The sequence below is a fragment of the Zalophus californianus genome, chromosome 13, assembly GCF_009762305.2.
Source record: "Zalophus californianus isolate mZalCal1 chromosome 13, mZalCal1.pri.v2, whole genome shotgun sequence".
NCBI lineage: Eukaryota > Metazoa > Chordata > Mammalia > Carnivora > Otariidae > Zalophus > Zalophus californianus.
Window position 1 is genome coordinate 21,779,159 of NC_045607.1, and position 23,138 is coordinate 21,802,296.

The 23,138-nt window shown below is 40.5% G+C and overlaps 1 protein-coding gene across 1 annotated transcript in view; it reads right to left on the reverse strand.

The window, feature by feature from the left end:
- The window catches only part of UGCG (UDP-glucose ceramide glucosyltransferase), a 38,611-nt gene extending 15,674 nt beyond the window's left edge, over positions 1-22,937 (reverse strand). Inside the window, exons 1-2 of the mRNA XM_027615165.2 lie at positions 22,726-22,937; positions 2,961-3,102 (exon numbers count right to left, since the gene is read on the reverse strand). Coding sequence (XP_027470966.1) covers positions 2,961-3,102; positions 22,726-22,823 — 240 coding nt within the window. The 5' untranslated portion in view covers positions 22,824-22,937. The remainder of the gene's footprint in view (positions 1-2,960; positions 3,103-22,725) is intronic.
- Between the last annotated feature and the right edge of the window lie 201 nt (positions 22,938-23,138).

A 23,138-nucleotide genomic window follows, 5' to 3' on the forward strand; every position in this document is an offset into this window, starting at 1 on the left:
TCAAATAAATAAAATCTTAAAAAAAAAAAAAAGTAGATTGGGGTTCCTGAGTGACACAGATGGTTAAGTGTCCCAATTCTTGGTTTTGGCTCAGGTTGCAATCTTGGGGTCCCAGGATGGGGCCCCAAGTCAGGCTTCGAGCTCAGTGCAGAGTCTGCTTAATAAGACTTCCTCTCTCTCTGTCCCCCACCCCCCGTCCATGCGTTCTCTCTCTCAAATAAATAAAAATCTTAAAAAAAACAAAACAAAACCCAAAATAAGTGGATTGACAAGATATGTAAAGTACAGAAATCTTTCAGGGCAATTAGTATAGTAATGATTCTCACCAAAATTTAAACCCAGAAATTCAGAACAAGTACCACCAATAAATCTTGCACGTGTCCAAAATTAAATAAAATTTCTGAACTTCAACATGTTCTTTTTCCAGAATGGTCTATAATGTTCGGAATCAAATCAGGAGGAAAACCCTATGTCCAGAATGAAACTGGACATACTTCTGGAAAACAATGTTCACACTCGGAAAAAAGCCAATAGTAAAGTTTGCTGGGCCTGGCAGTCACACAGATGTCCCTTTCAGGACTACATGCTTCCTGGGTGACACAAGCGACTTGTCTGTTCATACTTAGGTTTGTGGAATTTCAGCGGTTTAACTTCAGTTTCTTGTGGAACATTTGCCACTGGGCTTGGTCTTTTAAAAAGCCAATAAAATGCCATGAGGTCCGTTTCCTTTAGATTGCAGGTCCCTAGCACTTTCCCTCCGCTTTCTATATTTTCTATTTACACAGCTAACAAACAGTACTTTTATAACTAGTAGAGTTCTGAAAAAAGAATAAAAACAATCTCATATATGTGGTTCCTCATTTTATAATAAGTATCAAAACAGCTTTCTCTGCAATCAATTTAAATACCTCAATGACATAAGTGCAAAAAGAAGCAAAAACTAGAGCTCGAGATAATCTCAAACTGTAATAAAAAAACTCCATTCATTCAGAAGAAATCAATTATTGATTTATCCCAAATGTTCAGGATTAATGGATACATATGTTCCTGGGTTATTTTTAGAAACTCTTTCTACAATTAAAACCCACACTAACTTCCGCAACCAATTCAATTCCATCATCTTTCAAGGACCCAACATAAAAGTTCCGTAACTAAGTTCTCAGGGTGGGTGACTGGGGAAAGGGTGGGATGAGGATTAAACAATTAAAATGTGACATCAAGGGGCGCCTGGGTGGCTCAGTTGGTTAAGCGACTGCCTTCGGCTCAGGTCATGATCCTGGAGTCCCGGGATCGAGTCCCACATCGGGCTCTCTGCTCAGCAGGGAGTCTGCTTCTCCCTCTGACCCTCTTCCCTCTCGTGCTTTCTATCTCTCATTCTCTCTCTCTCTGAAATAAATAAATAAAATCTTTAAAAAAAAAAAAAATAAAATAAAAAATGTGACATCAAGTTTCACAAGGATAAATGCATGATTCTGGCTTAACAATAACCAATGAAAATATTTAATAATGAGATTTAATAATAACCAATGAAAGTATTCATTAAAAAATTCTCTTTGCATTTACTTACATAATGCGAGGTTTGAAAACCTTCCATTTTTCTAATTAATTTTATTTGTATCATTCTTTCTAAATTACAAAAGGACACTTTTGGCACTTTTAGTTTAAAAACATCAAGTATGTATCTTATTTCTAAAAAATTACATATTCAATTTATTGGATAGATACTGCATGCATATATACACACACACACAGAAGAAAAATACGTAATTGTTTTGCTTCAAATTAGCTTCAAATACCCACTTCCAAACTTTAAAAGCACTAATATAAAAACAACACTAAAAAATAACCAATTATACTTGTGTCCACATACTTAAGAGGTGTATTAAGGCTATTACATCTGTGTCTTCTCTATTCCTTTCATTGATGCTACCGAGAAAAATACGGGCTGAAAGAAAAGAAATAAGAGTGTCACCCTAAGAAATGTGGTGTGTGTATTATTTTCCTTCTCACAACCTGAAATACACTGTCCTAAAGAAATAGGAGGGGAAGGGTCTCCAAGTGGCAAAAACTATGGACAAACTGAGACAGGCAGGGTAAGAACTGACCCAAGTAAATAGGGACTTGGAGGAAAATTCAAATGAACTGAAAAATCAAGCAGGTAGAAATGTAAAGACACATTCAAAAAGCGGTGTTTCAAAGACGCAATTTAAAAAGCTGCAATAAAGCTAGATACATAATCTCTTGATTTAGTAAGTTCTCCTAAGAAACTATAGGTGGAATATTAAAGGGAAGAGATAAAAAGAATACTGTCATCTCAAGAAAACCGGGAGTTCGCCAAAGAAGAATGTTGAGTTCACAGATCTACAGACTGTATAAATGACACGAACAGTACAATTAGGCATTAAAGCCTAGAAAGATAAAGAAATTAGAAATTAGGTATGAGGAAGCCCCATCTTACTGCTAATTGTAACCTATTCTTGGCTCAAAAGCCAGATTTCTCAAGGGAATTTACATTTACTTCTAGCTCTCCCGAATCTCATTTCAGACCACTAAACACTGTTTTTTCTCTCTCACTGCCTTTTCCTCCTGTCGTTCACATACGACTCTCATGGAACAAGATTTTTATATTTAAACTATCAGGGACTTAACAGGGTCTGAGTTCCAGGAGGTCTACTCTGGGATTTCTAATTCAGATGGACATGCAGGTGGTTACAAGGTTACAGAAGGAATCTGCACCCCTTCCTCTACCCCAATTCTGTCCTGTAACTGCTCCTATTACAGCATCAATTGTATGAGGCCAACATCATCATGCATTTTTTTAACACCTCTACCTTTTACAGTCAAAATGCCTCTTTAAGGGTTTACCATGAAAGAAAAGCAAAAAAAAAAAAAAAAAACAAGAAAGAAAGAAAGAAAGAAAAGCTCTCACCCATTCCTAATGAGTACAAGGCTGTACTTACTTTGGGATAATCCAATTCGAAGAATGTCTCCAAGTTGTTGATTAGGTTAGGATCTACCCCTTTCAGGGGCTTCAGAAGAGACACGCCTGGGAGCTTGCTATACGGCTGTTTGTCCGTTGCCTTCTTGTTGAGGTGTAATCGGCTAAAAAGCAAATGATGTATACGTCATTTCTGCAGAACACATTAGTGCCAAATCTGTATAAAGTATGTGTTAAGCTATCAAGAAATTACTAAATTCTAAGTTTTAAAAAGCTATCTGAAAATGAAGGGATGTATAAGCATACAGTTTAAGAAAACCAGAACCAAGCAGAATGAATGTTCCAGTGAAGGCTGGAGCTGAAGACTGTTGTTTATGGCTGTACTCTCAGTGCTTAGAGAACCATGCCCAGCAGAGAGGAGGCATTCAATAAATACATGGTGAAGAAATGAATTATAGTGTTAGCCCACATATTAACCACCCTTCCTCCCAAACTGCCATCACTGTAGACCAAGAACTATAACAACAGTGGGGGGAATCCCTATCTTCCCCAGAAAAAGAGAAATATAACCAGAAAAATCTGAGAAATTTATAGAAATCTGTAATAAGCAGTCCACACAACACAAGACTGAAAGAAGTACTACACTCCCGGACAGCAAGCAAGAAAATGGGATAACTAGCAGAACTCCTGATATACATAAAATCAGAATGGCAGGGATGGGACAGAAGGAATTTGAAAGTAAGAAAAAAAAATCTCAATGATAAGAAAAATGTCTATTAATGCCACTGGAAGATAACCAGTGCCACCAGTACACAGATAAGTTGGCCAGCGTTCTCAGTGCTGGTCCATCCCAAGGGTGCTACAGCACGGGGCTCCTAAGGAGGGAAGCCATGCCAATTAATGAGAGAATTTGCCCCAGTTAATGTTCATGGTGTGACAACAAAGAGAAGAGATGCCTTTCAGCAGAGTGGTGATGTTTCTATTTTTTTTTTTTTTAAGATTTTATTTATTTATTTGACAGAGACACAGTGAGAGACGGACACAAGCAGGGGGAGTGGGAGAGGGAGAAGCAGACTTCCCACGGAGCAGGGAGCCTGATGCGGGGCTCGATCCCAGGGCCCTGGGATCATGACCTGAGCCGAAGGCAGATGCTTAATGACTGAGCCACCCAGGCGCCCCGAGGGGTGATGTTTCTAAAGGAAGTCACTGAAGGTTTTCCTCCTTCTCATAAGCAAGTCTCCAAGCACTCAACAGTAATTAGAGGTTAGAACAATCACGGGACCATGCACAAGATATTTTAAGACACACGTTCTTCCACATTTTAACATCTCTAAAATCGATGGCATCTTAAAAATTGGTGGCATCCAGATGGCAGTCCTAAATTAGTAGCATGAAAACCAACCAATGAAACCTTCTAGAAGATCAAGAAAACACCAGCATCAATGCATCTTTGATTTGATGAAATACACTATTAGCAGTTAGCCATGGGCTCATGTTCAACTAATTAAAGGCTGGGATGTGCCACAGCGGAACGTCTAATGTTTCAGATAAGGCCACAAAACATTTTATAGAAAGAAAACAGGTTACCTACAACGGAAAAAATTTAAACAGTAAGAGATTTTTTTAAAGAACAAAATGGTATCAATATCTGATCTACAGCCCCCAAATACCAGAAAATAATGGGGTACCATTTCCAGTAGTGCTGCTTGGTGTGGTTAGTGCATAACTTGCTTTTTTACTGGTCTGAGATGAGAAGAAACGGAGGGAAAGCGTTTAGAAACAGTTACAGCAATCTGACATTTCCATGCCATCCAAGCACGTGATCAGTATTTATTTTTATTGTAGTCTACCAAAGTATCAGTCTATGCCAGACTGGAAATATTTTAAAGAGCTGATCCTCTGCCATAGATAGTTTGGAAAATATTCAACTAGCAAGTTCATCGAGAGGCTGAACAGAGGTAAAACCATGATCTAAAATTTATATAACCACTGGGGCATGTGGGTGGCTCAGTTGGTTAAGCGTCCGACTCTTGATTTTGGCTCAGAGGTCATGATCTCAGGGTCGTGGGATTGAGCCTGCACTGAGTATGGTGCCTGCTTAGGATTCTCTCTCTCCCTCCTCCTCACCCCCCACGCACACGTATACATTCTCTTTCTCTCTCTCTCTCTCTCTCTAAAAAAAAAAATAAGGGGTGCCTAAGCAGCTCAGTCTGTTAAGCATCTGACTCTTGATTTAGGCTCAGGTCATGATCTTGGATTGTGAGATTGAGTCCTGCATGGCACTGAGCATGGAACCTGCTTATTAAGATTCTCTCTTTCTCTCCCCCACATGCCCCACCACTGCCACTCTCACATGCGTGCATTCTCTAAAAAAAAATAAAGAAATAAAACAAAACTTATATAACCACAAAAATGACCACTATTCCATACCTAACAAAATGGCAGACTAGATGTCTGGAGAAACCTATCCAATACAGAACGTACAGATTGCTGGAGAAAAAAAGTTTATATATTTAATTGACTGACAGTAATATCCACATGGTTCAAATCACTGAAGATATTAAACATGAAAGAAGTCTCCCTGTCACCCCTGCCCCCCATTCTCAGCATTATTAGTTTCTTACTCATCTTTCCAGAGACTTTTTAAAAAATGCATATACAAGCCAACACACATGTACAAATTCTTACATATTTATAATGTTTAACATAGATGCATTAAAAGCTTCTTTTAAAATACATAACTGAACTGTTAGGAAAATAAATGAAACCTCCCAGGTCAGAAACAAGGAGAAATCTCTGAGTGAGGGAATGCTGACTGGCCCCAGGGACATCTGTTGGTGGAGACAAGCCTGAGACAAGAATGAGGGAACTCTGTTCTGTCCACCGTGTATAAATATGGAATCTCTGAAAGGCAAAGTAGAAAAATGCTGGCCCACAGTGGGAAGATGGGGATGCTGCCTTCTTGGATTCACTCCTGAATGAAGTGGAATAAAAGGAAAAAAGTCTTCCAAGAGAACACCCAAACACATGGGTTTGGAACTCATAATGCAAACTACCTGTGATGCTTGAACAAAACCAAGGGAAATAAAAAAATTATAATCACTGACATTAGAAACTCAATAGACAGGCAGGACAAAAGAATGCATATACAGTTTAATAGAGAACTGGAGAACTGGAATCTAGATCTGAAGAAATTATTCAGGATGTGGCAGAGAGAGAATGGGATGGAAAGCCACTGAAATCATGGAACAGTTGGAGACATGGGAGGATAAAACAAGAAGGCCTGAAATCCCAGGAATTTTTTCATCTCTTCCCACTCCATGATCTTTAAGTGCTATTAAACTTATCAAAACATGCACGAGGTCATGCCAATACAGAGAAACCCAGACCACTAACCCACTGAATTTGGCAAATCTTTAGATTAAAAACAACAAGGATAACTTAAACAGTGTTAAATAGTCTAGTGTTGATTCTATTCCCCCCTTCCCTTCTTCTTTATTAAGACATTTTAGTTTAAGACACACAGATCAATGGAACAGAATACAGAGCCCAGAAATGGACCCTCAACTCTATGGTCAACTAATCTTCGACAAAGCAGGAAAGAATGTCCAATGGCAAAAACACAGCCTCTTCAACAAATGGTGTTGGGAAAATTCGACAGCCACATGCAGAAGAATGCAACTGGACCATTTCCTTACAGCACACACAAAAATAGACTCAAAATGGTTGAAAGACCTAAATGTGAGACAGGAACCATCAAAATCCTAAAGGAGAACACAGGCAGCAACCTCTTCGACCTCAGCCGCAGCAACTTCTTCCTAGAAACATCGCCAAAAGCAAGGGAAGCAAGGGCAAAAATGAACTATTGGGACTTCATCAAGATAAAACGCTTTTGCACAGCAAAAGAAACAGTCCACAAAACCAAAAGACAACCGACAGAATGGGAGAAGATATTTGCAAATGACGTATCAGATAAAGGGCTAGTATCCAAAATCTATAAAGAACTTACTAAACTCAACACCCAAAGAACAAATGATCCAATCAAGAAATGGGCAGAAGACATGAACAGACATTTTTTCAAAGAAGACATTCAAATGGCCAACAGACACATGAAAAAGTGCTCAACATCGCTCAGCATCAGGGAAATCCAAATCAAAACCTCAATGATGTATCACCTCACACCAGTCAGGATGGCTAAAATTAACAAGTCAGGAAACGACAGATGTTGGTGGTGATGCGGAGAAAGGGGACCCCTCCCACACTGTTGGTGGGAATGCAAGCTGGTGCAACCACTCTGGAAAACAGTATGGAGGTTCCTCAAAAAGTTGAAAACAGAACTACCATATGACCCAGCAATTGCACTATTTACCCCAAAGATACAAATGTAGGGATCCGAAGGGGTACATGCACCCTGATGTTTACAGCAGCAATGTTCACAATAGCCAAACTGTGGAAAGAGCCAAGATGTCCATCGACAGATGAATGGATAAAGAAGATGTGGTATATATACACAATGGAATATTATGCAGCCATCAAAAGGAATGAGATCTTGCCATTTGCAATGACGTGGATGGAACTGGAGGGTATTATGCTGAGCGAAATAAGTCAATCAGAGAAAGACATGTATCATATGATCTCACTGATATGAGGAATTCTTTAATCTCAGGAAACAAACTGAGGGTTGCTGGAGTGGTGGGGGGTGGGAGGGATGGGGTGGCTGGGTGATAGACATTGGGGAGGGTAGTGCTATGGTGAGCGCTGTGAATTGTGTAAGACTGTTGAATCACAGACCTGTACCTCTGAAACAAATAATACATTACATGTTAAAAAAAAGAAGATAGCAGGAAGGGAAGAATGAAGCGGGGGTATCAGAGGGGGAGACGAACCATGAGAAACTATGGACTCTGAGAAACAAACTGAGGTTTCTAGAGGGGAGGGGGGGTGGGGGGATGGGTTAGCCTGGTGATGGGTATTAAAGAGGGCACATTCTGCATGGAACACTGGGTGTTATGCACAAACAATGAATCATGGAACACTACATCAAAAACTAATGATGTAATGTATGGTCATTAACATAAAAAAAAGACATTTTAGTTTAAATGCTAATACAGATGTACCTTCTATCCTTTGGAGAGCTTTTCATATCAAGAATGCAATATTTTATCAGACACATTCTGACTCACCCAACAGCAATGAAGCTCTCTCCAGGCTTATGAAGAAGAGAACTGGTTAATACTAAATCTGAAATTTCTACTCAGAATAACTATAACCTAAACTATATCATAGGACCTTTAAAAAAAATTCTCATTTGTGTTTCTCCCATACCTATCTCTCCTCCCCCACCCCCCAATATTTTCATTCCATACCCCAAGGAGTCACCTTGTGGAGTATACCCTAGGATACAAGAATCCTACTTTGGAAAATATTGTTTCAATTTATGTAACACAACTGACAAAGCCCCTTGTTACAAATTAGGTGAAATGTTTATCAAAAACAGTAAAATATCCATTAAGTCACACACAAAATCACTCGGCACTGTGCTCAGCACACAGTGGTGCTCCACAACTACTTTGCATTCCCTTGCTGAACTATCATTTTTGAACCCCAAACGTACCGCTCGGCATTACCTTGTGCACTGGTGGTATAGTGATGAACAGGGGAATTCCCAATTATCAGGGAGCTGCAGTCTAATGGGGCAGTTGCACACATATATAAGCTCTTCTCCGTATAAAACTTGTATGTACAGTCAACCAAGCTATGTTCTAAAGCAAGAAATATATTAACTTGGCCTGCCACCCAGAGAAATGATGCAGGTGGGTGCCTTAGCCATAGCCAGTGTTTTGTAAACCAATCTGTATTTTTCAAAATATGATCAAAAGCCCATTTGCCCAGAGTCTCAAAAGTGGCCTGAGTGATGGAGTCCTCCAAGTGGGGTGTCTGTGACAGGGTCTACAAGGTTTACTGGTTTCAAACTTTGGTATCTGGTTTTTAACTTTGGTATCTCAGGGTAGGGGTTCTGTATTACTTAGAACTGACTTGAGCCCACCGCATCCACACATTGCACAGGCTTTATCACGGGTGCCCATTTCTACCCTTGGCCTAGAGCAAGTGACTCGCTTTCTGTCAGGATCCTTTGTACAATACTTTCTCAGTTTCAGTTTCTACCTGGGAATCCAGTTCTACCTCCCCATTGTGCATTTGGCTTGCGGGCCTTGTCCTTCTTTAAGAGGGTGGGGGAGAGTATTTTTTTATTGATGGGTAACACACATATAGTGAAGTCACATGCATTTTCTCAGAGTGAAACACCCATGTAACCAGTACCCACATCAAGAAGCAGAATATTACTGGAAGCCCGGAAGCCCCTGCCATGTCCCTATCTACTAACAAGGGTAACCACTATCCCGACTTCCAACACACTAATTCTGCCAGCATTACAACTTTATCTAAATGGAATCCCATAGGATGTACTCATTTGTGTCTGGTTTCTTTGACTTCAATGTTTGTGAGATTCGTCTTTGCTGTTACATTTAGTTATAGTTCATTTTTAAAAAAGATTTATTTTCAAGAGGGAGCACACGCATGCACCCATAAGTGGGAGGGGGTACAGGGAGAGGGAGAAAGAACCTTAAGTGACTCTGCACTGAGCGTGGGCCCGACATGGGGCTCAATCTTACAACCCTAAGATCATGACCTGAGCCCAACTGACGGTCTCACTCAGGTGCCCCTAGTTCATTCATTCTTATTACAGCATGTATTCCTTGTATTAATATACCACACTTCATTTAGCTACTTTCTGTTGATGGGCATTTGGGTTATTTCCAATTTGGGGCTAATACAAATAGTCTGCAGCCTTGTCTCTGTCCTTACTAAAGTATCAAAAACCCTGGCCTAAACCCCACTCCCACCTCTGGACTTAAACTTTTAGACAAGATGAAGAAATAGGGACTGAATCTGCTTGCCCACCTGAAGCAATTTTTTAAAAATCAGACAAAATATGGGAAACAATGGTTTTTAAGATACCGGACATAAGGTAAAGAAGGACAGTGATTCCTGCGACAGGGAAAACAAATGAAGTAAGCCCTCCAATTGCCCCAGCTTACTGCTTTGAAACAATTTCCAGGCCAGGAGACTAGTGTTTCTCAACATTTAATATACATAATGCCCAGAGGTAAAAATCACAACTTAATGGACCAGCTGCAGAGCTTAAGAATCTATTTTTATAAGCATCCCAAATGATTCTAATGCAGGCTAGCATGAACCACACTACAGTAGACTATAAATTCTCCAGGCTCCAGGAAAATAATGATAAACAGTATGTTTATCTCAATTAAAAAAAAAAAACACTGACTAAATAAATAAGAGTAAATAAACATACACAGAGCTCAGAAGGTAAGGTTTGGTTCAGAGATAAAATTACGGAACCATCCAGAGTTTGTTAAATACATTAGCTCTCTCAGGTAGAGCATGCCATTAGCAGGTACCCACAAATCAATGTAACTGATAGAGGGCCAGTAATGCATGAAGGAGACCATGAGTGAGTAAGCCAAGAAGCAGAAAGATAGGCAGGAAGAAAGGATTTAGTAAAGAAGGCTTTATTTGGCTAAGCTGTTTTTCTTTTTGAAAGTGTTGAAGGAAGAGCAACACTAAATGTAGCTGAGAGAGAGGTCAAGACAGGTCTCCTGACTGTCCCCCTGACTGTGTGGCCTTGAGGCCCTTGGAGCACTGTGGGCAGGGGGAGGTAAATGAAAATAGGCTAAGAAGTAAATGAATGAGAAGTGCAATGTGGTAACAGGGAATAAACACTATTCTCTCCTGAAATCTGACCAGAATAAAAGTTACTCTGGCCAGAGGAACGAGATAGAGAAAGGTTTTTCAGTTTAATTTTGGAAAAAAAATTTTTTTTTCTTTAATACTTGAGTATAGAGAGTAAGGGGAACAAGTTAGTCAAAGGTAAAGAGAGAGAAAACTTAAAATAATTAACGGCATGCTAGGACCCACGGCGTGAAGCAGGAGTTAGGAAAGGTTCTGCCAGTAACGGGTGACAGGGGCTAAATAAAGAAACAAAGCATTGCCAGATAGCACCGCGGGCTCAGCAGAGATCTGAGACCATGAATGTGGAGTAGTACTAACCCACATGGCTGTGTGGTTGCCCTCTGCAGGATTATGAAAGTTGAGAAGCTATAAATTATAAGATGGGTTCAGGATAACAAGGCAGACTGATAGGAGGAAAGGTGAGGGGCAAGATGATGGAGTGATGAACTCTTGAGTTCTGGCTAGATGAAGAACTCGACAAAACAAGAGATAATAGGTGGAGGCCACAACTGTGGATAGACAGCCTAGGGCAGTTGTTCTCAACTCTGACTGCACAAGAAAATCACCTGGGGAGTTTAAAAAAAATCCTGAGGCTCAGACCAATTAAATCAGAATGTCTAGGGCTAAGATGTAGGCAAGCAGTATTTTTTTTTTTAAAGGCCTCCCCTGGTGACTTCAAAGTGCAGTCAAAGCTGAGAACCACGGACCTAGGAATACTAGGATCACTGTAAGAAGAGAAGAACGCAAGGGTGGAAACTCAGGAAGATCCGCAGTTACAGGATGGCTGAAAACAAGGAGGCTGTGAAGGAGCAGTTCAAGTGGTGTGAGAATGGGGAAGCGCTGCAGAAAAGAAGTAGGGGGTCTTTCCAGAGTACTCTCACTGTTGCCAGTTACCAGAAACTTAAGATTCACAGCAACTGGAGAAAAGTCCCATACAGATACTCTATCCCTTGGGGATTACTTCCGGGGTTAATTTTAGGTTATCGCTAGCTGTATATACGAGCAGCATGCTGGTTTAAGAGCCTGGGCTGGAGCAGATCGCTTGGATTTTTATACCAGCTTCACAGCAAACTGAGTATCCTTGGATAAATTACTTCTTTATCTCATTTTTTAAAAAAGTGGGGGCCATTGGCTCCATAGCTCAGGGGTTAGAGCACTGGTCTTGTAAAAAAGTGGGGGCCATTAATACCTACCTCATAAAGTAGTGAGAAATACATGAGATTAAGCCACAAGGTAAACATTCAATGATAGCTATTACTGATAATTTCTTAAAAACTGCTAATTTTAAGGACATTTTCCACTTCTCTGAGTTACCAAGAGATTTACAAATGTCAAACATTGATGAGGCTTATACACCAGAATGGAAGAACTGGAAATTCATATATTTAAAGATTCTTACATAGATATTTAAATATTAAGCCATTATGTTGGGTTTTTAAATTACTTTTATTTTTTAAAGATGTTTTTAATTAATCTCTATACCCAATGTGGGGCTCAAACTCACAACCCCAAGATAAGAGTTGCAGGCTCCACAGACTGAGCCAGCCAGGTGCCCTTATGTGGGTGTTTCGTCTTATTTTGTTTGAGAGAGCAAGCGAGAGAGCATGAGCACTGGGGGGCAGGGACAGATGGAGAGGGAGAGAGAGAATCTTAAGCAGACTCCATGCTCAGCATGGAGCCCAACATGGGGCTGATCTCACGACCCTGAGATCATGACCTGAGCTGAAATCAAGAGTTGGACACTTAACCGACTGAGCCACCCAAGCACTTGGGGTTTTTTTAAAACATAAAACCACCCTTGTGTATTAAGAAAGATTAAAGGGGGAAAGGGGAATCATCAAAAGTCCCAAATCACGGTTAAAACAAAGTCAAAACATGGCAGAAAACACATCTAATGTAAAGTTTAAATTATATGCAGTATATAGGCTAAAGTTATATTCAAAGTTAAAATTATGCCCACTATTTAGGAACCAATTCAAAATCCTACAGAGATCATTCAAAAGCATAGAGGCAATTAAGTACAACAGAGAGGAACATTAAATATCACCAATGATCCACTGAAAGTGGCCTGAGCTCTCCTTTTAAACCACCAGAAGGTTCTCAACTGGCCAGAGGCACTGCACAGTCCTGGCTTCTCTGAATTCCTCTACCCTCAGAGCCTCACTCAAAATGCGGGATTCCACTGCCACAAGAACCCTTCCCTTGACTCTGCTGGAGGGAGAGCTCACCACGCTCAGAGCTGAGAGAAGGCCAGACACGATGAGCTTGCCTTCTAGGATGGAGACGTTTTGAGGGATTCCAGAAGAGACTGTTTTGCTGACCATTAGATCACCATGCCCAGGGCAGTCCCCAGAGTAAACGCTACAAGGCAGCCTTCTCACCCTAGTCCAGGCCAGGGGGAGGCCCCTCTGCACAACCCCTAACACCGGGTGGGCCCTCAATCCAGTGGTAGCCATGTCCCAGGCCGCAGGCCCAGCAGAACCGTAAGTGGGGATTTTAATAATAATCTTAGTTTTTTATGAAATAGAATCTCCCCTAACACCTATATCCATTTGATTTTCAGAAATTTGACTTTATTACATTGTCAGGAACACACTGGATATAAAAGGAATGCACCTCCGCTATGTCCGGTCAATGGTTTTGATTTGTTTCATTTTTAAAGAACAAAATGATCCTGGAATGTGAGTGAGCAATGTTGGGGAGACAGAAAGCACAGGAAAATTTCAATGTGTCACTCCTGAGGAATGATTTCTAAATTAAATTCTCAATCAGAAGCTAGTCACTCTGTCACAAAACTCGTAATTAAGGTCCCGTCACCCTCAAGCGCAGGGGGAGGAGGTGCTCACAGCAGGCACCTGCAGGGCTGCACCTGCCAGCAGCAGTGGGACTGGGAGCCGGAGTGCAGGCAAGTACACCATCCTCGGGGCTTCCTCAGAGTAAGTCTAAAAGGTTGTGAGGGATGAATCACAGGCAAAAGAGAGAGGCCTTCAGGGTCCTGCTTTCCGTTGTGAGCTAGAAGGACATCTTTTCAGGGAACACTTCAAAGAGCTCCAAGCAACTGGTAAGAAATATTCAGGGTTCTGCTGGACTTTATAGCAGCTTTACCTTCGTGAAGCCTAATCGCCTCTCGGCACAAGGGTTTTCAACTTCTGAGCTGATGGAATGGCCTTCTTTCATCTTAGGTGATTTTTTATTTCCTAACAGCTCAGTCTCTAAAACTGTTACTCTTTTTCATCATTTTGGCTTACTGTTTCATCCGTCTACTCTTTAGTTCCCCCCTCTCTCAAGTTTTTGATTTGCTAGTGTGCACCACTTTAAATGATTTATTTTACCGGTTCATATTCTAATTTCGTTCTGAGCAGGAGGTAAGGGAGTCTGGTGCGAAGGGAAGCTCCCTGGAGAGAGGGCAGGCTGCGCCCCTTCAGTCAGCTGGCAGCAGCCTCTGCAGCAATCCTAATGCAAAGCTATGCCTCCCAGAACGGCGGCACAAGGTCCTCACACAAGGCTTGAAGGGAAAATGTGGATTCCTTGAGAGCAAAGTTCACCTTGCTTAACAGCCCCAGATCGTGCTTTTTTATAGTTCTGCTGGGTGGCTCAGTTGAACCAATTTATCTGATTCTCGGAATTTATCTCCTCTATCTACTCCATGCCACCACGCTTGTTAATATGTCATGTAAAATGAGGCTGACTGCTGTATCAGCAGGTCCCCTCCTTCACAGAGTCCATGCCTGCAATTTCCCATGATTAAAGGCTTCTGTTGTTGTTATTTGTGACTGTGCCCTGGAAGGCTGTTACCGTGTGTTTATGATCAGTATGTGTCATGACTCATGTTACTTCCATATTGCATCTATCTTTTCAACAACGGTACTGCATCAAAATGGGCTTCTTAGCAACACAAAGCACACATTCTGGTGCAACTTGAACTCTGCAGACTCAAGATTCGCCACAGAACACATAATAACCAATACTGAGTTAGCTTTATGGGAAAACACAAACTATTTCCACTGGACAGTAGACTTATATACTACAGAATACAAAAGATTCCATTACCATTGAAAACAAGTAAGAGATCTTTATTAATTTTTACCACACCCTCCCCCCAAAAAACCCCAATTCACCAATCCTTCAGTGACAACAGAGCTGCCCTAGTTGGAAATGGATAGAGCATGGTGTTTTGCTAATAGCAACTAAGTAAGCCAGGCGCCCAGCAGAAGCTATGGTTCCAGCACATAGTGCTCAAAAACACAGGAGACCCTCAAACATACCACATGTTCAAACTCTTTTCAAATCAAAATGAAACTAATGGGACGATCTCAGTGCTCTTCTACAAAACTGGCTAAAGCAGAATGTGATGTTTAATTATTCTGTGTATAAAATAAAATTCTGTGGATGGAGGAGTGGGGGGCGCTTATGATTTGCACATCAACCAACTCAGGAGAGTACTGGGCTCTGCATCCCCTGAAAGTCAGATCTTAGTGTAAAGATTATTTATGATAAGACAGGCATTCCCATAGGAAAACCTTGGGGAAGGGATTCAGATTTGTAGGTAAGCATGTTATTAATAAAACCGTTTCTATTTTAATATGTTTAATATTTATATTAAATGTATATATTTAATATATATATTAAATATATACATTTAATATATTTAATGTTTCTATTTAATGTGCTATTAATTAGAAATAGTGAAATAAAGATTCCATTTGGTCCAATAAATTTCATTAAACTCCATCACCACTGAAAGCATCCCCAAATCTGACCATCTACCTCAGATCACAAGGGCCAAATGACACTGAACTAAAGACAGTGAAAAATCCACTTTTTCCAGTGGAAAAAATTCAAAGTTCATTCATTCAACCAGCAATAACTGAGTGCCTAGTACACACTGGACATTGAACAGTAAATAAGACACTATCTCTACCCTCAAGATCTTACAATCTAATTGGGAAAAGAGACAACTGAACACATTTACAATCTGGATGGGTAAATTCAAGGCACTAAAGGATATATGAAGAGGTGCCTGGGATGCCTGAGTGGGTCAGTTTGGTTAAGCGTCTGCCTTCCGCTCTGGTCATGATCCGAGATCAAGTCCCACATCCTCTCCCTCTGCCTGCCGCTCTCCCTGCTTGTGCTCTCTCTCCCTCTCTCTCTGACAAATAAATAAATATAATCTTAAAAAAAAAAAGAAGAGGAAGAGGTGCCTAATAATGCAGTAAAAAGCTAAAGTCTAAATAGACTTGAATGAGTAGAAGTAAAACAAAAAGGAAGGGGGGGAAAGGAAGGAAAGAGAATTCTAATACACAGCACATTCAGGGAAATGTCAGTAATTCAATACTGCTGAAGAATTAGGTACAAGGGCTCAGCTCCTGAAGAACTATGTGTGTCTTGTTAAGGAGCCTGAATGTTAACCTAAGTCAATGAGGGAACCATGGTAATATTTTAAGCACATGATCTAAGATTAGTGCTCCAGGAGGATAAGGCTACAGTAAGAAAAATAAAGTAGAAAGGGAGCAAGGCTGTTGGTAGAGATACCAGTGAATAGAGACAGTTTCAATAATCTAGAGTAAAGGGTATTGCACTCATGATGTAGGAAAATGGTCGGATTATGAGTTAACAGAACCATCACTGACTATTAACACTGAATTACAACCGTCATGTTGCTTTTTAGAGCTATCACACTGTCGTCCAATTCGGTATCTTCCCAGGCTCAGGTTAAAGAGGCTCAACTGCCTCATCCATTCTCCCAAAAGTGGTCCTGGCAGCAATGACCCTAACTGATCAACACATGACCAAAGTTCAAGAGCATCCTCAGAGGAGTATGTCAGAGGGGGAGACGAACCATGAGAGATGATGGACTCTGAAAAACAAACTGAGGGTTCTAGAGGGGAGGGGGTTAGGGGGATGGGTTAGCCTGGTGATGGGTATTGAGGAGGGCACGTTCTGCATGGAGCACTGGGTGTTATGAACAAACAATGAATCATGGAACACTGCACCAAAAACTAATGATGTAATATATGGTGATTAACATAACAATAAAAAAATTAAAAAAAAAAAAAAAGAGCATCCTCAGAACTGAACCCAGAAGAGAAGCTCTCGATTTACAATTCTACTACAGCTCAGAACACCAATGTATTAAGGAATTTTTTTTTTAAGATTTTATTTATTTATTTGAAAGAGAGAGACACAGTGAGAGAGGGAACACAAGCAGGGCAAGTGGGAGAGGGAGAAGCAGACTTCCCGCTGAGCAGGGAGCCCGGTGCGGGGCTCGATCCCAGGACCCCGGGATCATGACCTGAGCCAAAGGCAGACGCTTAATGACTAAGCCACCCAGGTGCCCCTGTATTAAGGAATTTAAGGCAAAGATCATACTATCTAAAAATATTATTTGAAATGCTAAAATTTACATTAAAAACAATTAGTTTCTGACAGGATGTTCACAGACATCCTGATACAATGAGTATTTAAATTCCACTCAAGAGCTATGCAGCAGGTATAAAAGTTGCTGTGCTAAAAAGGTTTGAAAAAGTAGAATGAACTTGAAAGGAAACTCCAGGGAAAGACCTCTGCTTTACTAGAGGGCAGTTAATATTTACAGATACAAGAAGTATTTCCACACTAGCCTGACACCTCCAGTCACTTAAAAGATAAAGCCTAGCACTGAACATTAGAACTTTACAATCAGAGGACAAAAAATAATAATCCAAGGAGAGAGAGAAATGGGAAGAGAGAGAAGGAAAAAAAAAGGAAGATGGAGGGAAAAAGGCAAGATGCCTCGCTCAGATACTCTTATCATCCAGCAATATGGCTCCTAAGGGCTAAAGAGAGAAGAAAGTGACTGGTTCCAGACTTTTGTAGGATTTCACCGCAGCTCCCAAACTATCAAACCACACTAGCTCTCAAAAAGGAAAAACTCAAAGATCACTTAACTGTTAACTCTGCCTACTGAGGCTAGACTCATTAGTTTTTTTTTTTTAAGAAATTAAAAAAAAAATCTTGGGAATAAGAGCCCTGAATTTTAGGCTCTAATTTGAATATTATCCTGAACATTACAGCAGTAATCCCACAGAAGTCTGCCATCTAGAACGTATTACAAAATGACTAAGCATCAGTTCAATATGAAAACCAGAAAGGCAGGTGCCTCAGTGGGTTGGGTATCCCACTCTTGATTTCGGCTCAGGTAATGATCTCAGGGTAGTGGAATGGAGCCCCTCATCAGGCTCTCTGCTCAGCGGGGAGTCTGCCTCTCCCTCTCCCTCTGCCCCGCCCACCACCCATGGTCACAAGCCCTTGTGTATGTTCTCTCTCTCAAATAAATTTTTTTTTAAAAAAATAAAAGGAAAGAATGGCTTTCAAGCTTATAAATTGTCTCAATTTAAAAAAATCTTTTTAATTATTTTTTAAATATTTTATTTATTTATTTGACAGAGAGAGAGATTGAGCGCACAAGTAGGCAAACCAGCAGCCAGAGGGAGAGGGAGAGGCAGGCTCTCTGCTGAGCAGGGAGCCTCACGCGGGCTCAATCCCAGGATCCTGGGATCATGACCTGAGCCGAAGGCAGACACTTAACTGACTGAGCCACCCAGGTGCCCCCTCATTTTTTTTTTAAATTGCGGGCTTATAGGAATTGTGAGACATTTGTGAAATCTGAATAATCTGAGCAAGAACTGTTCACTGTATTAAATCACACTGAGCTCCATTTTTTTAAGTTTATTTATTTATTTTTAGTAATCTCTGCACCCAATGTGGGGCTCAAATTCACAACCCTGCCGTCAAGAGTTGCATGCTCTACCAACTGAGCCAGCCGGGTGCCCCTGAGCTCCATTTTTTAATACAGGCCAATACTCAGCTCTGTCTCTTTCTAAGAGGACACAATTCAATAGAACACTGAATCTAAATTAACTAGATACCATTACACACTGTATTTAATTAAAAAAAATAACCAATTGGTTTTTAAAAGTTCTATAACTTTTCTTAGCCATTTACTATAATATTTGCATGACTTAAATGCTTTTAACAATTAGGTGTCCATGATTAATCTCTTTAATGTGACAATCAGATAATGGAGCAATATAAGCTTTTGAAATAGGCTCCATTTCCACCAGTTGCAAGCACAAAGTAGGAGTTTCAATATCTGCTTTATTTTATGTACATTTTACCCTATTTCAAAAAAAATTTGAGAGACACAGACCATGTGTTCAGAAAATATATTCTTCAATAAAATACAGAACGTAAGCACACTATTTTAACCAAAATATTGTTGCCAGTGTTCTTTAGCTGTCCTTGTCAAAATGTTAACAAATTTGCAATTTCACTAAATACAGTGGGGGTGGGGAGCACAAACTGTAGTTCTATACCTAAAATAACTCATTAAACTGGGAAGTATCTTTATTTCAATAAGTAAGTAACGAGATCAAACACATAAGTAATTTTGAAGGTGGAACGACAAGAAAGGAACTTATCCAAAAAAAAGGGTTAAGATTTAATTTATACATAAATTAAGCTGTTGACTATTTGCTCTATGCTGAATTACCCATTTCAGAAAGGTATTCACAAGATTCCTTTAACTATATAATCTGTTATAAACTAATTGCATTTTCTTCATTCTATTTTCAGGATCCTGTTACTATCAGTCACAAAGGTAACTATATGGAGCATTAGAAAATAAACACAAAGCCTCTCTATAGTATTTTAACTAAGCTAAGTGTTTGCACTATTCTCAAACACAAAGTATTTAAAGAAAACTCTATAAACACAAAATAAATAACTTAAAACAATTGTGGAGTTGTCTCAAGTCTAACAGCACAGGTTACTTGGAATATTAGGCTACATCACTAGTGTTCATTTTAATTAAGGAAGTATGACTTTACCATTATGTATATATAATTGAGGGAAGGGGAATATCATAGTCCTATGTTGAAAGAAGTCAAATTTTTCCAAATTGAGCTGTAAATTTAATAATTCCAATTTAAGAACAAGATTTAAAAATTGCAGTTACAAAACAAGATTACTTAAGAGTCTTGGAAAAAATGTTAAAATACACCTTTAAGTAAAAATATGTAAAAGCCAATAAAGTTTGGAAAAGAATGAGGGGTTTGCCTCACCAGTAATAAGGTAATAAAACTTCATTAATTAAAACAGTGGATACTAGTTTAAGAACAGATCAATGAAATAGCACTGGGAGCCTTGAGACATATGCAAGTATACAGACGAATTTAGTCTATAATAAAGACAGTATTTCAAAACTGTGGAACAATAAAATAGTAATTCACTAAGTGATTTTGGGACAAGTGGCTAAATATTTAGGTGAACCTAAAATTAAGGCTCTGGCTCTCATCATATAATGAAGTAAAACAGGTACATTACAGGATAAAATGTAAAACAAAAACAAAAACAAACAACCAACGAAGGGGCGCCTGGGTGGCTTAGTCGTTAAGCGTCTGCCCTCAGCTCAGGTCATGATCCCAGGGTCCTGGGATCAAACCCCACATCAGGCTCCCTGCTCTACAGGAGGCCTGCTTCTCCCTTTCCCACTGCCCCTGCTTTGTTCCCTCTCTTGCTGTGTCCCTCTGTCAAATAAATAAATAAAATCTTAAAAAAAAAAAAAAAAACCAATGAGGAAAATTCAAATTACTAAAGAAAAACAGATATTAACTATATAATAATTGGAGGGATAGATATAAAATTACACAAGTCAGAAACATTAAAAAAAAAAAAGCCCTGAGAACCCAAAACACAGGCACACATACTTTTCTCTATGTTAAATATATGAACATAGTTGAAAGACAAAAAAAAAAAAAAGCTAGGGAAAAAAACTTCAACCTACCACAGAAAAACAATCTTCATATAAAGATTAACAGAGCAATGGATGGCAACACAAAGGATTATGAGTATGTAATTTACAACTAGATGTAACTAGCGTATCAATACATGAAAAATGTTCAGTGGAACCAGTAATTAAAGGAATGAAAATAAAACAGTGAAGAGCCTGATACTTAGTAAAGGGAAATGGGCACCATCACACATTGTTACCAGGACTATGAATAGATACAACTTTCTATAGGGCAATATGTATCAAAGTTTAAAATGCGCAGGCTTCTGGCTCAATAATTCCTCTTTCAGGAAAGTAAACTAAGGATCCTCTCTCAAAGATATACACATATGAATTCACCACAGTGTTTGTTATCTTGATGAATTGACAACCTAAATGCCAATTAATAACAGATACAAACTAGTACCTCATAAACAAAAATGCTATGCATCTATTTAAAATGATACAGAGATCATACATTTACTGACATGGAAAAAAAAATGGTCATGACACTACATGTAAATTCCATGTGAGCAGGCTGGGCAAACCCTGGGTGTCCTGTTCTTCAACCTTATTTCCAGCACCTAGAATAGTGCCTTGTACGAAAGAGCTTCCCGGAAAGCATTTACTAAATAGAACAATAATCATAATGTTGACCCCCCCTTCTCTCCCTCCCTCCCTTCTATCTCCTTTCTCTCTCCACACACACACACAAAGATAGTCACAAAAGGTTAAGGAGTTTTGGTTCATGTGTTTAACTTTCTTCTTTATTCCACTCTGTACTGTCTAAATTCCTTACATAGTAAACATTTTTTATGATTGGAAAAAAGTAACAAAATTGATTTTTAAGAACTCATATATTAAAAATGAACTCCAGAAAGTGTTCAGTGATGAGAGCTCACAAACTACAAAAACTAAGATCAGCAATATCCAAGGGGCATTGTTTTGTTTCATCTCCAAAGAAATATCTTAGGTCTTCTACAATGTAGCATCTTTCTCCAGTACCAGGAAATGCCACCCTATACTAATAAAATACAGAATTTCCAAAAGAAAAAGCACATTTTTTTCTGTAGTAAAAGGGGGGGAGAGCAACAAATTTCTTAAAAGTCCTCCCACCTCCTCTATTAACACATGCCCTCTTCTAGTTGGTGATAAAGATTACTATGTATAGTCATTTTTTTTTTCAGGCTAAAATGCCAGTGAATCCATATCAGAAATGTGCTCTATGCAATTCTTTCATTTCTTTGGAAAAACAGATTTTATTTTAAAGACATTTAAAAAATTGAAATATCAAAACTAGCCACATACCCTCTGTCATTATTCATCCCACCACCCTGTTTTACATTACTCACAGATTTTATCACTACCTGAGATAACCTTATTCGAATTTTTATTATCTGTCTCTCCCTTCTAGAACGTAAGCTCTATGAAGACAGGAATTCTGTCCTCACCACTGCGTTCCCAGTGAATGGCATCTAGTAGGCCTCAAGGAGTATTTGTTGAATAATGAAAAAGGGGTGTGGGGGGGGAGGGACAAATCTAAAGAAGACTATAAATAAGGGATTGGAAAAAAGAAAAGAAAACCACAATGAAATATACAAGCTGACATGACTCAAGGCTATAACGTCAGTCCGGAGGTTTGGTGGACGTTTTTCAAGGTGGACAGGTGCTCCACACCTATCTAAAAGCATAGAGCTCTTTCAGGAAAAAGAAAATCTACAGGGAGGTTCCCGGGTAGCTGTGTGCAGCTCCCAGAAGAGTGGGAACGATCATCATCATACTAGAAATGTCGTCCAGATCTAGAAAACAACAGCAACAACATACTATACATCTTGGCCCAGATGAAAAATCAAACGAATTCCCAACACAATGAAACCAAGCAAGCAACCTTCCGCCCGACACGTAGAAAGAGCACAGTCTCCTTTCCCCTGGCCGTGCAGTCGCCCGCAGCCCAGCAAAACCCCTCACTCATCACTTTCCCCCCTCAAGGACCCCCGCCCCAACTGGTCCAAGGGGAAAGGGAATGGGGGGGCGGGGAACAGTATGAGAATCAGCTTTCTCCACCCCCACCCGAGCCCAATCCTCTCCAAAGCGCAATGCCTCCCACCCATCCACCCCGAGGCCCTGACCCCCCCGGCAACGGCTCCTCAACCAGCCCCTCACTCACGTGTAGATGATGGCCATGAAATGCATCAGCCACAGCACCAAGAAAAGGACGAACCCGAAGACGGCCATTCCCTCCAAGGCCAGGTCCAGGAGCGCCATCCCCCGGCCTGGCCCGGCCCGCTCCGGCCGCCGCCGCGGACCGCGCTCCCGCAGGAGGACAGGGTGGGCGCCCGGCGCGGGGGCGAAGTAGGGGAGAGGAAGGAGGGGAGAGGAAGGGGCGGAGGGGGGTGGTGACGGAAGGGGCGGGCAGGGCCTGCGCGCCCCGCCCGCGCGCACTCGTTCGCGCCCTGTCCTGGGCGCGCTCGCGGCTGCAGGCGCTGCGGTGGCCGGGCTCCGTGGTCAGAGCGGCCGTGGCCCGCGCTCAGGCTCGCTTCTCCACACCCTCGCGGTCGCCGGCCGGACCCTGCGCGCCTG